General features: G+C 27.9%; 2 protein-coding genes across 4 annotated transcripts in view; one reads left to right on the top strand and one right to left on the bottom strand.

Moving 5' to 3' along the window:
* LOC114129669 (eye-specific diacylglycerol kinase-like) overlaps positions 1-14,769 on the top strand; it is a 161,587-nt gene that overhangs the window by 65,329 nt on the left and 81,489 nt on the right. The window lies entirely within an intron of this gene.
* LOC126550663 (uncharacterized) lies at positions 11,073-14,021 on the bottom strand. The gene is made up of 3 exons (XM_050202618.1): positions 13,312-14,021; positions 11,575-13,214; positions 11,073-11,504 (listed from the first exon to the last, which is right to left on the bottom strand). Exons 1-3 carry the CDS (start codon positions 13,841-13,843, stop codon positions 11,433-11,435), a joined length of 2,244 nt encoding a protein of 747 aa, XP_050058575.1. The 5' UTR covers positions 13,844-14,021; the 3' UTR covers positions 11,073-11,432.

Here is a 14,769-nt window from a genome sequence, read left to right as displayed (position 1 = left end):
TGTACATAGGTACATGATATAATATTATTATACACTATTTCCCATTACCTCGATACATTGTTTATAATTGTCCATACCAAAATACGTGCGTCGTCCCAGTTGTTGAGCTTATTTAAAAACTATATACAAAATAAATCAATATAACATTAAACCTAAAATGGATACATACACCAAGGGCGTCGGTAACGGATACCTGAGTACTGCACCCCCATTGTTTTAAACGAATTGTAGATTGTTGTAATAATATGTATTGATTATTACAAAATAAAAAATAAAAATAATAATAATAACAAAAAAAAAAAAAAAAAAACAATAAAGGTTCTGATGCAACTTTAATTTGACGTACCTAAATAATTTATTACAATTATTTTGTGTTTGAAATAGAACCGCGAATACACAATATTATATTTTACAAATTAAATTGCAATGTTCGCCCCCATTCGAGTTGCAACAAAAATAAAAACTTTATCACGTTATGAAATTCACAATTTTACAATCACGCATTCGTTTCGGGAATATATTAGGTGGTTACTTTCGTAAAAACTACGTGAGTGTTTTATATTGATGTTTTTTTTCCCTCGTATCGTTTATGTACATACTATAGAGTACCTGTTATTATTATTTACCCTTTTTTGATAGTAATAATGGTTCTAAAAAAAAAAATCTTGCTAAAAAGGGTTTGCATGAGAATTTTGTTTAAACGAGTTTTAATCGAATTTATAATACTGACTGTCCTAAAAACCAATACGTTATTCGTACCCTTATCAAACGTGGCCTTCATTTCATCACAATATTTATTATCATATTTACTGAACAAGCCTACATATAGAGATTGATGACTTAAAACAAAACAACGAATAAAAATCGTAACAATTTTTACCTTTCTCGCCAACGTTCCCGAAAAATATAATTTAATTTTACCTTCCATTTTGTGTGACATTTTCAATATTTGTTGTGTTCATTATTTTTAATAAATTCGATGATATATTGGACGAGTGCACCTAAAAAATAAAGTTAAGCTTTTAGGTAAATTATAGGAACGGTAATAATAAAAACTGTAGGTAATCAATCAATCATAAATTAATTTTAATTTTATAAGTTACAAATTTTTCGAAAATAAATAACATATTATACAAATTGTATAACTAAAAAATGACAAGTAACTAATAAAACAATGTGTATATAATATTGTGCATTATGTACTTTAATTTTGTGCAATTAAACTGACTTTTAAAAAATTCGAGTAAAAGTGTTTGAATAAAAGTGTAAAATATTTTTGAAGTCCTGCTAAAATATGTAAGAATATTTGTGTATGGATTCTTAATAAAATAAAATACGAAGAAAAAAATTTATGTTATTAGATTAATAAAGAAAAATATACATTAGTCTTCACTTTCTACTTATGCATAATAATATTTTGCATACTTGCAATTAAGCTAAAAAATTAAACCACACAGATTTGTATTTACATTTATAATCAAAAATCTCAATTCCAATATCTCAGTATAAAAGATATTATTCATATTTTAATAGTTTTATATTTTCTAAAGTCTTAAAACTATATATTTAATGTACCTTCACTATATAATCTAATCATTTTATTCTACCAATAGGTACATAATATGTTTTTTTTTTTAATTATTTAATGCATTTATTATTTCATAACACATAAAAATGTATGTTACATTTTAAATTTATAATAAAAATACTATACGTCTGTTTAATATTTATTAACGATTTGTATACAAAAAGAAAATCAAATGTAATTTCATCACAACACCTTTGTATCTTTTCATTGATCAATATTGAATTTATTTCATAAATTCTTATAAACACACATTTCATGTATTGTTTTTTTTTTTAAATCATAAAAATTGTACGATGCACTGAAATTTCTTCGTTTAAAAAAATAAAATAAAACAATAACAAAACAAATTGTATGGACATTTTTTTTTTCAAACCTCCACTAATTGTTATCATAACCATTGTGTTTCATTTCCATTTTGTTCACTGACTATTTATACTGTCATCCCAGGCTCATCTTCATCAAAACTATTTTAAAGAATGAAGAACTGTTATTTTTTAACAATAGGTAGCTTTATCGAGATACATTTCGCTAATAAATTGTTGTCGACATTTTATGCACTCGTTATTTTTTTCTGACATGATGTAGGCAATGGTTCTTAATGTCAAGATATTGTTCATTATTTATTTATTATTATTTTCATCGTGCACAGATAATTCAGCTTTTATATGATTTATTCAATCAAGCCATAAGCAGCTGTAGTGCCTATATTATTATACTATAAACGGTAACATTGTATTGCACCATTACATTTTACGGCCGTCTAATTCTATTTTTCATAATTTAATTTGTTAACAACTGTAACGTCCGCCCGGCATTTCGCATATTATATTAGTATGTATACAGTAAAACAAAAAGTATAAAATGTTACGAGCCAGCATTTCGTCCAAACGTATAAATTATTATACTGTTTCGTTTAATACGAAACCGAACGGCGTACGAGAAAGAACGGGAGAAATATTGTTTACGATATACAAAACTCGGCTAAACCAAACTTTGATTGTTTTAGGTTTAAATTTATTATGACTATATTACCGTGGATTCCATTGTAGTGTGTCGCAAATGCGATAAATTCCTTGAGTTCGGGTGACGAATTACGATTGACGTAATACAAAGAGCGTTGTTAAAAAAATACTAATAACGATAATAAGGTTTGTTTCGCGAACGATAACGAGAAACTCAAATAGTCTATGCTGCAGCCTTTGGGGTCTTTTGAGGCCAAACAAATCGACGACTCAATAACTGTATAATATTGTACTTGATAAATACGTACGTTTAATTATATTATTATATATACCCATCAGCAGCCCGTATTTACCATGCCCGTATACTATATAGTATTAAAATATCATGTATTATAATGTACCACCGTATTGTGAATTCTTGTCAAATCGATTTAACATAACGAAAAACCGACAATGTCGTATAGCCACGAATTCCGCCGCATAATTGTTGTAGTTCAAGTGTGAGACTTGACACGGATGTCGCATCACGTCGTTTTTCAGATATATTTATAATAACGTCATATTGAAAATTACTATGTCGAAACGGCGCTTAAACAGAAACAGCTCAACGTACAAAAATAAAAATATCCAATTTCTCAAGTCTCCAGTTGTCGTTTAACATCTACAAACGCATTGTTTTTAAATACTCCAACGGGTCTAAATAAAACATGTTAATTTCGAAATTCTATTGTTCGTGAGCTGAATTTCGCACTTTTAGTGTCATAACCCATTTCGTTATCATGGTCAAATTCGAAAGAGGGAGCGGGCAATATATTTGCGATGGACGCATATTATACAGACACCATAACACACCCCTCGAGTACGGCCTTGATTCGAGTACATTAATTGAATTCGTTCTAAAAATAAATCCGTTCCTACATAATATCTCATCTCTTATTTTTCCAAACAGTATTCTAACAGTAACAAACGTAATACAGAATACATCTTGCCGTTTATAATATAATCGCATGTATTATATTGTACCTACGTGTTTCTATTTAAAGTAAAATTAAATGTATCTTTTTATATTATATTCGTGTGTTACAATACATTTTAATATTAAAGTGCAATAGTATTAGTGATTTTTTTTTCTGGTTGTGCAGTGGTTATTACTTATTAATTTATTATCATCATGCCTCAATTCTCACACTAATATAATATATATTATAATTAATTTTATGAACGAATTTTATATTTTACTTATCTATATCATTACATTGTGTATTGCATAAAAACGCCGTTACTCAACTTTTGAAGATAATCGAATGTATTTATGTTTACTTACCCACATGCCTTAATAAAAGCAATATAATATTATGAATTGAATTAAAAATGCATAACACACTGTGTGAGATATGAAAGCTATATCAAATTAAATATTTTTTACCTCTGACGGCTTATACGAGATTACAACAAGATATATAGTATTAAGCGCTCAGATTTTTTTTCAGTGTTAAAAAATTAAAATTCTCAGTGTGATGATGATATAATTATGGGAACTATACACACAGTATATTAATTTTTATTCATTAGATATGTCTAAGTAGCCGTATGCTTTGGAATTAATTTATTTTAAAATTCCAAGAAAAGAAAATTCGTGGGTAGTATTTATATTTCATAACAATACAATAGTTGTATTATTTTATGATTCATTGATAAAAATTCTTAAAAACTTTGTTTTTTAATCAATTTTCAATTGCTTAACTTAATTGTATAATATTCGAATAAATCAATTATTTTAAAGATTTATTTTTTTTAATTAATTCCATTATTTCTCACCGTGTTAAAAATTGTGACTGCATTATAATTTATATTTCTATACATATTTTATATTTTATTAACGTATTGATTTTTTTATTTTTTTCAAAGTTTGGAACCACGTTATCTAAAGTTTATATCGTACCGTATTTGTTCTACAAAAGAAAAATCAAACAATCGTTTTTCACACAATTTGTTATCAATGTACTCGTACTTGAGTTTAAGTTATTGCTTTAGCTGCGTACTGATGATGCTAAACTGCAGGAAATTGCTTTTTGATTACAGTGATCATGATTTATATTTATTTTCGAGTGTATAATAATACAATACAACACTGTCTTGTGCACCTGAATTACATATGCATCTAGATTTATTTTAAATTGCTGCATCTGGTTAAGGTTTTTGTTGATGATGTTGATGTTACTTAAAAATCGATGTGCATTTTTACGACTATTATATAACGTTATGCTGAATGTGTCACAGTGATCGATATAATATAATGTTCTATTCTGAAATTTCAACCCATAGAATAAACTGCGGAAAAAATGTGTATATATTAAGTAACATTTGTTATTTTTAGTAGTAATTGTATAATATACTGTTAGTTATTGGATTATTATCTGCACATGAAGTATAAATATATGCAGTCGCTACGAAATTAATAAGATAAATTTATGTACCTACATCGTTGTTTTATTATTATTATTTTTAAATGATATCACATGAAAGCGTTAAAAAGAAATTTGAGTAACATTCGTCTTCATTTGGTAATAGTAATGGTGATTATCATGATTATGTTGTGTTTGTGCAAAAATACTGCGACGAAATATCTTATTGGTGAGTTTGTTCTTAATAAATTGGATATTTCTTCTTCCACCCTGATCTATGAAACACACCGCATTATGCATCTATATATAAATTTAAAAACGTATTTAAAATAATCAATAAAATATAACGTTTTATAAATCTGAAATAGTGCATGGTCATCCAAATGTATTATAATACCTATTGAATTTATCGTATAATATAGCTATTATAATTCTATTAATTATATATTTGTGTTGTGGAATCAGCTGTTTTTTTTTTTGTGTAGTTTTCCAATTTTGCATTAAAATAATAATTGCTAAATTAAATTAAAACCGACTGTCCAACAAATTCAATTATTTGTTACGGTGTAGGTATAAATACATTTAAAGTTATAAAATATAATACTCTGATCTAATAATCCTGTTCTTTCAAATCATATTATATAGGTAGTGCAATGATTTTTTTATTTTTACACATATAGTCTACTATATATTTCTAAATCACGCCATAATATAATATCTGTACAATATAACAATGTTTTATGATTATTATGCTTTTATTGTGTATGTAAAAGCTCGATTGCGTGTCAACTGTAAAAAACGTAATAGCCATTATTATACTATTCACACGTAATCTGAATTTAAATTTGACTGAACAAACACCATTATACTGACTAGGTACCCAGATGCGTATTAATCGTGGATAGCGTGATGTAGAGTCCACTGGCACTTAAACCCTTCACCATTGACACCTACAAGTATTTTATAATATTCAAAATAGAATTTACTCAAGGTTTTTAAACTGTAATATATTCTAATAAAAATATTGATAGTTATAAAATTCTACGCAAGTCGTATGTACGATTTATTTTCTATTTTATTCGATAAGATAATAATACTCCTTCTTTACGTTAGGAGAAATTTTAGTTAGATACTGTTTTTTTTTTTTTTTTTTGACAATTATGGAGTACGACATTGTGTAGGTGTAACTAAAATTCCCAGGTCATCCGGGAATTAGCTACGAAACCGTTAGCTTAACACCAGCGCCGACGGACAACTGCAGGTGCGTCCACTACTCCACGCCACCCCAATAATAATACTTAAATAGAAGATTTTCATTTTAGAAAATTATTTCGGTCCCTTATACTTAAATATACTTATAAAGCTAATAACGCCACTGTAATTGCACCTGTTTAACTATAAATTTCCGGCAAAGAACAAAGTATAATCCATACAGAATCCTACAATGTTATTATCTGACAATATTATTATGCTCTATATTTGTGGATTAAAAATAAAAAGATGAAATCGAATAAATGTACATGTCACGTAAAGCACATACTATGATATATTGTGGGTACTGTATCTTATACAAAAATATTATATTGGTAATGCGAAGTGTATGCGTATAATGGAAAAAATATATATGGTTTTGATAAAAATATGGCAACTCAAATGATGGATCTAGAACAAAAAGTGAAAAACAAAAATATATATACAGGTACTCCAAGCCAAATACAAATAACAGTCGGTGAACCTCTAGATCAATTGTTCTATTTATTTTCTAATGTTCGTTCATGAAAACAAAAGTCAATGAAAGACTATTGTTTGGTGGAAGTTGATAAAAAATAATAACTCGAAGAAGTAATTATTATTAAAGTACTTCACGGTGTCCTACTAAGTGTACATTTTATGTGATGGCTACATATATTATATATGTTTTGGCGTTTCATTGTTTTTTAAATAACTATTACTATTATGACTAAAATAATAAAAATGTACAAAATACAATAATGCATAAATTATAATATTTTATTTAATCTGCATGACGTAAGTACAATAACGTATTTATTTTTTTTATAACATATAAGTCCTCAGTTTTTGTTTGCGCGTTATTTGGACAACGAATGGCATAATATTTACCTACCAAAAATAAAATGAATAACACAAAACTCATCAGACAGTGACTAAACATATTTTTATTATGAAATGGAAACACGTAACTTACATTTTAATGTACATTGTCAACTTTTGTTTTGATAATGTTATTTTTATGTACCTACCGCGAAAAATACGAGGGAGTTTATTTTCGACTTCAATATAATTTTATAACTTCTATTTTGTAGTTCGAGCACGGTTTTCGACAACGGTTTCGACGTCCGCGAATCAATATAGGTACAATAAATTAATGTTATGTCTGCGTCAAAAACATAATATTTCTATAATCGCCGCAGGTTGGTCTCAGACCTCCGTGTTTTTGGGTGTGACTACGCGTTTAAAGTTGGATTTTACAACTGAGAAAACTGTCACCATAAAATACCCTACTATAACCCTCCACCCAAACCCCTAGCACCACAATCACCACACAAACCACGGCGGTTATGCGCAATGACACGAGCACGATCGTTCTTGTACATATCGTTGTAAGATAAAAGTGACCGCATAATAATATTATATGTGATTTATACGTATTTACACTTTATCAGTAACTATATCGCTGTATTTGAACGGTGCACACGATATAATATTATTATGTTTAGGTCGATGGTAGTGAGCTCATAATGTGTATAGGTCCGATTTGAATAGCATGGGTATATATTTATTTTTATCGCTTTTCGTATATACGAATACATAAAAAAACGAAAAAAATGTTATTTCAATCGTTTTTTTATTTTTTATTTTTTTTTAGTGCGTTTATTACAGTGTAAACAGTATATTGTATAGATTCGAATTTCGGGATTTCTTTTATGCCTCTTTGATCGTTCGTGAAATTGTATTTTAAAAATACATCACACCAAAGCCAAATGTTGGAATTTGAAAAGAAAAAAAAATGCTTTTCTGTACCTGTCGTCATAAAGGTCCAACAATACGAAGGATAAAGTTTTGGAAACAATAATAATAATATATATTATATTATATAACACATCCGGTAAATTCCATTATCCACGAGCTCAACAGAATAAGATGGTTTCCAGTAAAACGTATGTAATTTCCTAAATTAAATTAAATAATCGTTTCATATACCTACGAATATATATGTACTGTAAAAACGTCGGATATTTCGTTCGCTAAGTCATGAAAATAATGCAGATCTCAACTAGCAATAAATCTTACGAGCTGGAAAAAACACGTGAACGCAACAAAGTTCAAGCACTAATTATGATAATTTATTACCGTTTCCGGTGCATATAACTACGGTCGATGAGACGACGATGAAGCTTTAAATAATATTTATAGTAAAAATATTATTAAGGAGATAAACAGCTTGAATTCACGTCTTGTATACCGTGGAAACAATATTTAACGCGTGGATACTGTTAACACACTTGATTAGAGTATAACGGAAAATAATAATTATTACTAAAATAATAACATAACGGCAAACTAAACGTTATAATAGGGCTCGTAAAGTACTGCAACGTTGTCACGATAAAGAATTTCAGAAATTGAGATATTAAAACGAACGTGGGTCATGTATAGTGCGTATTATAGCGGAAAATAATCTTTTCATCACATGCTTAAAAAAAATAACCATTATTTTTGTTGTTTTTTAAACACCTTCCAATTTATATTCAAATATACGAGAGAATAAAAATATTATACAATAGCTGGTACACAGCACGCCTTCGGTAAAACGTTCAAGTTATTGCGTTTTAAAACGGTAGCATTTCAAAGCCTCTACACCTCCCATAGTACCTTTACCTATATAATAATGCATCTATAATATTACATACAGTTTGAATGGTAAATTTGAAATTGTGTAGAAAAACTGGCATAGATATTATTATATACCGCCCACACTCCCGAAAAAGGATATTCATTTCGGAATTACGTTAAACTGTCGGGTACTCACATTTCCTTCCTTATCTCTCGGATTTTGATGGAATATTTATAGACAATTTTGCAGTGCACGAAAACCGCTATTGGCGCACGTTGTTTGGTGATTATAGTGTGAATAATAATTGACCACCCTATACCGTTTTCTATACAACAGTAAACTGTAAACACTCGAAACGCCCCGTTTACGTGTACTTAATCCAAGACGGGGGAGATGAACCAAGATAATCCGTTTAAAAATGTCAGTAGGGTGCGTGTTAAACCCCTAACCCAACACCATGTCACCACAATTTACACGATTCCAAAAATGACCGAATCGGTAATATTTGTCGTCGATACTTGTAAGATCACGATCAGTATTTTACAACATATAAAATCTCGACTTGTAGGATAAATAATAATCTTGCGTACTGTTTTCATCCGAATATCATTCTCGAAATACGGTATACAATTATAAATACTCAAGTATCATAAAATAACGATAATTGTATGCACTGTGTTTCGGTTAGAATTAAAATTAAAAAATTATGGGATTATTATTTGAATGTTTATTATAATTTGAAAGAGTAACACTGTTACCGACTGTTTTCTATAGTGCTGAAGACAACCTTGTGTCGTGTGCTTGTCTAAAATCAAACTAACGGTTGCACAAATATATATGTATGTATTTTTCATGAAACATATTTTGTTAACTTCCTATACGTATAGTTCGTAATAATAATATACAAGTATAGGTTTTGCTGAATGATTTACATATAAATTATAATTTTACTTTATTTCAACGGAATAATAATATAAAACCACACATAGGGATGAAATAATAATATTGTTTTTTGTACGGATTGAGCATTGAAATTACTCTCGACTGTATAAAAAATTAGCTTTCGCGAAAAAACGTGTTATTATTTTATACATATGAATAAAACCTACCGAATAACAATAGTCGGCTGTCAGAAGTAAGGATTTTCTTTCCGTTTATATCGTTATTTCGTTTAGATTTAACGTTTTATTATAATAAAATTTTTGAACATTTACTCATTTTTTGATATTCCATTAAAATGTTATGCTCGCTATAAATACGCCTTGTGTATAATAATGTATACCTAACGTGTGAAAAAATAAAGTCTGGTAACTTTCCATTCGTTTATATTTACCACAAACCCGCGGTATGATTATAATTTATAATGTTCAGATTCTACACAGTGGAGGAAATAAAAGTTTTGCTGTACAACAATAATATACCAGCTGTATATATATACCGGTCGAATAATGGCCAAGTCGGTCATTGTGGTTTGCTTTGAGGGTACGCGGTAAATAATTAACAAATAAATTCTTTACGACATCATCTTTTTAAATCGCCGGAAAAGCAGAAAACATTTATTATCAACTATTTCTATTTTTAATGATACTGTATCGCGAAACTAGAGTATTTTCACCTTTTATTTATTTTTAAAATTGCGTGTTATCTTGAGTTTTTTTTATGTTTTTCACAATTTTAATTATATTATTATCCATGTGTTTGACCATAAGTGACTAATTTTTTTTTTAATTAGTAAACATTTTTAAAAAGAAGGAAAATCATTCTAATGCTATAGTAAAATGCTTTAATTATTCTATTTTTTCAGGAATTAAAAACATACCTAGTATGTATACCTGCATCCCAGATAAAATAAATTAACTTTTATTATTATTTATTGATTATTTACAATCGGTTATTGCAGTTAAAATAATTAATAATTGAGACAAATTTACACTATTGGGCAGGATTACGTTGTGACATCACGGTCGTAATCGTTTTATTTTTTTCGTTCAGCAATAATATTTTATTTAATTATAACTATTTATATAATATAATAATCATTGCGATATATATATGTATTAGGGTGGTCCTTAGTTATAGAAGAAGAATTTTTTTTTAAATATTCTTTAGCCAGGTACTCGCCATTTTGTTTATTATAATGAGTAAGTAATTTGGGTTAAATTTTGTCACGATGACTCACCCCATTCACGTGCCTCACGAGGGTTGAAAATTTGCCTTAGAGGGTAGTTTTGTAGTTATGTGAATTTAACTCAAAAACTATAGTACCTAGGGCAAAAATGTATAGAGAGTTAATTATGTATTTTAATATTGCGCATAAAATATATATTTACAAATTTTTTTGTAAATCTGTAATTTTCCAAGAAAAATAGTAAAATACGAAATATTTTATTTATTTTGCAAAATAGATTTTTTACATTTATTTAGGTGTATTTAATAAAATATTAAACATACAATAAAATGTCTTGTATAAAAATCGAATATAATTTAATTTCCTAAAAAAATGTTATTTGTAATAGTAAATTATGTAAATTAGGCTAATATTAAAGAAGTTATAATAACATTTTATTTTAATTATCACATTTTATTATACAACATATTTTCTACATCCAAATGTATTTTAATTATTTGTTATAGGTTTGTTTTAAAACTTTACGACTGAATCCCGGGTACTGCTTCCTATAATCTTGAACAATCTAAAATTATAAATAATGAATTTTAATAAATTCCTAATTATTCCACGATCAAAAAATACTAAAAAAATACCTGTAACACATATTGTTTCTGTTCCTCTTGTTTCGTAAATTTGTCGTTAAACTCCTCCATCAATTTCACACCTCTTTCTGCACTGTCATTGACAACTTTTAATGTAGTTATAACATCCTTTGCTTCTTTATATTCGGTGGTTATGTTCCATAAACTTGGATCCTTATGTAAAAAGTCCTTAGAAATACGAAATCTTTGAAAAAACTGTATCGATTTATTTGATATTAATTCCAATGGAAGATCTTTATTTAAAAAATGTTGAACGTCATCAAATTGTAAAACAATTTTTTTTTGAGAGTCTTTTTCTTGATCGTCAGTATTGATACCTTCTTCATTTATTTCCAATATCCGTTTTGCCATTTTAGATTTAGTATTATTATCAATTCGATCATCAAATAAAGAAAATACTGCACATTCATCATTTAAGTACCACAAATGGTTAATAAATTTTTTTATTGCTACTTCTCCTATTTTTTTATTATATTTTGTATAATCGACTAATTTTTTTAAAAAAATTATATCATTAAGTGGAGCTGTAATTGGATCGGGAGCACATATCCACGCCTCTAAATAACATTTTACAATGAAACAACATATTTCTTTTAAACCTCTTTTTTCAATTATTGAGAGCTTAAACTGCTGATAAAATAACAACATTTTAAAACAATATATTCCTTTTGCCATCCATCGGGCTAAGTGGTAAGCACCAGGTGGTCGAAAATGTATTCCTCGTGGAGGTGTTTTCCCCAAAAATATCATAATAAGTTCTATAAATTCTTTATAGTCATCTCTTGGATAATTATCTTCGATTCTTTTTGTACAAAATAATAAAACATCATCTACTACATATTTTAATTCTTCAAATACATCTGGATGTGATGTCCATGTATGAAAATTACGTAAATCTAAATTCACCCAGTTATTTTTAAATCGTTTAAACAATGGAATATCAGGTCCAGACATAACAGATAGTTTTGATGTAACAAAAACAGCTTGTAAAATTATTTCAAAAATATGGTGACGACAAGCAAGAAATAGAATATTTCGATTTAACTTTTGTTCGAGAAGAACGCATGCACCATTTAGACGGCCACTATTTGATGCAGTAGTATCAAATACAAAAGCTTCTACTTTATCTAATAGACACCAATCGTCTAAAGTATTATATACAGCCGAACATATTTCATTCCCTCTCCCAGATGATAATTGTGGAACTCCTAATAACTGTTCAACATTAGGAGCTGTAATAATCACAGGGAGACGATCTATTGTGTCCCTTCCTGTTAAGCCGGGTAGTAATTTTGAATCCCAATGCACAACGCAATATTGTAGATTTACATTTAAAAAATTAGATTTTATAGCTTCAGATAATTGTTCACGACGCTTTTCTCGAGCTCTTTTAATTGAAGATCTATTAATTATGTACTCACTAGTATTGACATTAAAAGATTCAGCTGCAGCTGTAAGTAAATGAACGGCATCTCGGTCACTTATTTTACATTTGTCTAATGCAGCCGATAAACGGTGGTTTATAATTTCCTTTCTTGCTCGCTTGATTTTTGACGGGCCAACACTTTCAATATTTATAATTTCCTCTTCATCAGTGAAGTTTTCATCTGATATATAGTCCATAGACACAACTGTAATATAAAAAGTTCTTAGAAACATTTTTTTTGAAAGTATTGCTTTAAAATTATTATTATACATTAATTTTAAAACTATAATTATATAAACTACCTGGTGATTTCGACGCAATTTCGTGTTTTTCTTTCTGTCTAACTTTTTGTTCTTCTAAATAGCATTTTCGAAATTCAAGACTGGTTAATTTTGAATCTATACCCATCATGCATCCATGACGTCCTTTTTCACGTTGTTTTATTAAAAATAATTTATCTTCGTGAATTTTTATAGTATTTAATGCATTACTATGCGCAATGTCAAATAAGTCATTTAAATTGTCTTCAAACGTATTCATAATTTTTTTTTGTGTATCAGTAATTCTATTTTTATTTTTATCTAATTTTCTCCATTCATCATAGAGTTTTTTAATTTTTGTAATGCAATTTGATCGATCTTGAATAGGTATACGCGCTTTTATCCAAAAAATTTGACATTCGTCAAACACAAGACTAGCGCTATCGTGTAATGTTAGTTTGACTATACGCATATTGTAAAAGAGAACACTCAAAATATCTCTTTTTGATGGAAGCTTACTACCAGTTATTTGGTTTTTCATAACACCGACCAAGAATATTAATTGTCTTGGCATTATTAAATATGTAAATTAAAACTTATACTTTATGTAAAACAATATTAAACAATATTTTACAATGAACACTACCACAATTACTATACGTTTAACCTCACCGCTGAACACTCGTTGAATAACAGAAAATGAAACATTTTGGCTAATTTAATTTAGGAACCTAATAGGTATTTAACGACACCGATATTGATAATGATAAAGTAAAGTGGTCATAAATAATTTTCAATACATGGTTATCGCCAAACAAATATTGTTATTACTGAAAAATGATGATAAATCCACTATACCTTTTATGTTTTTGCTAAAGATAATAATTTCAAAAATTATTATTATTATATCATATAATCCAAATATTATTACAATGGTCACTCCACTGCAAAATTTAACAATCACCTTTTATTTTGTTTTTAGGAAATTAAATTGTATTCGATTTTTATAAAATATATTTTTCTATGTTTAATATTTTATCAAATACACCTGAATAAATGTAAAAAATCTATTTTGCAAAATAAATAAAATATTTCGTATTTCACTATTTTTCTTGGAAAATTACAGACTTACAAAAAATTTTGTAAATATATATTTTATGCGCAATATTAAAATACATAATTAATCTTCTATACATTTTTGCGCTAAGTACTATAGTTATTGAGTTAAATTCACATAACTACAATACTACCCTCTATGGAAAATTTTCAACCCTTTTGAGGCACGTGAAGGGGGTAAGTCATCATGACCAAATTTAGTCCTAATCAATCACTCATTATAATGAACAAAATTGCGGGTACCTGGCTTGAAATTTTGAAAGTTTAAAAATAAGGACCACCCTAATATGTATATTATGTATTATCGTTTCAATACCAATAGATAATATATTATACATTTTATATTTGACGTAATTAAGTATTAATTCCGTGTATCACCTGCGG

Source organism: Aphis gossypii, chromosome 3 (assembly GCF_020184175.1).
Source record: "Aphis gossypii isolate Hap1 chromosome 3, ASM2018417v2, whole genome shotgun sequence".
Taxonomy (NCBI): domain Eukaryota; kingdom Metazoa; phylum Arthropoda; class Insecta; order Hemiptera; family Aphididae; genus Aphis; species Aphis gossypii.
Note: the sequence above shows the minus strand (reverse complement) of the source record. Positions and strands in the feature narration are given on the sequence as shown.

Excerpts from the sequence above, each read along its gene's own strand:
- LOC126550663 (XM_050202618.1), bottom strand. The coding sequence starts at position 13,843 with ATGCCAAGACAATTAATATTCTTGGTCGGTGTTATGAAAAACCAAATA. Across the intron at positions 13,215-13,311 it reads AATTGCGTCGAAATCACCAG|TTGTGTCTATGGACTATATA; the intron begins GTAGTTTATATA and ends TTTATATTACAG. Across the intron at positions 11,505-11,574 it reads AGAAACAATATGTGTTACAG|ATTGTTCAAGATTATAGGAA; the intron begins GTATTTTTTTAG and ends TTATAATTTTAG.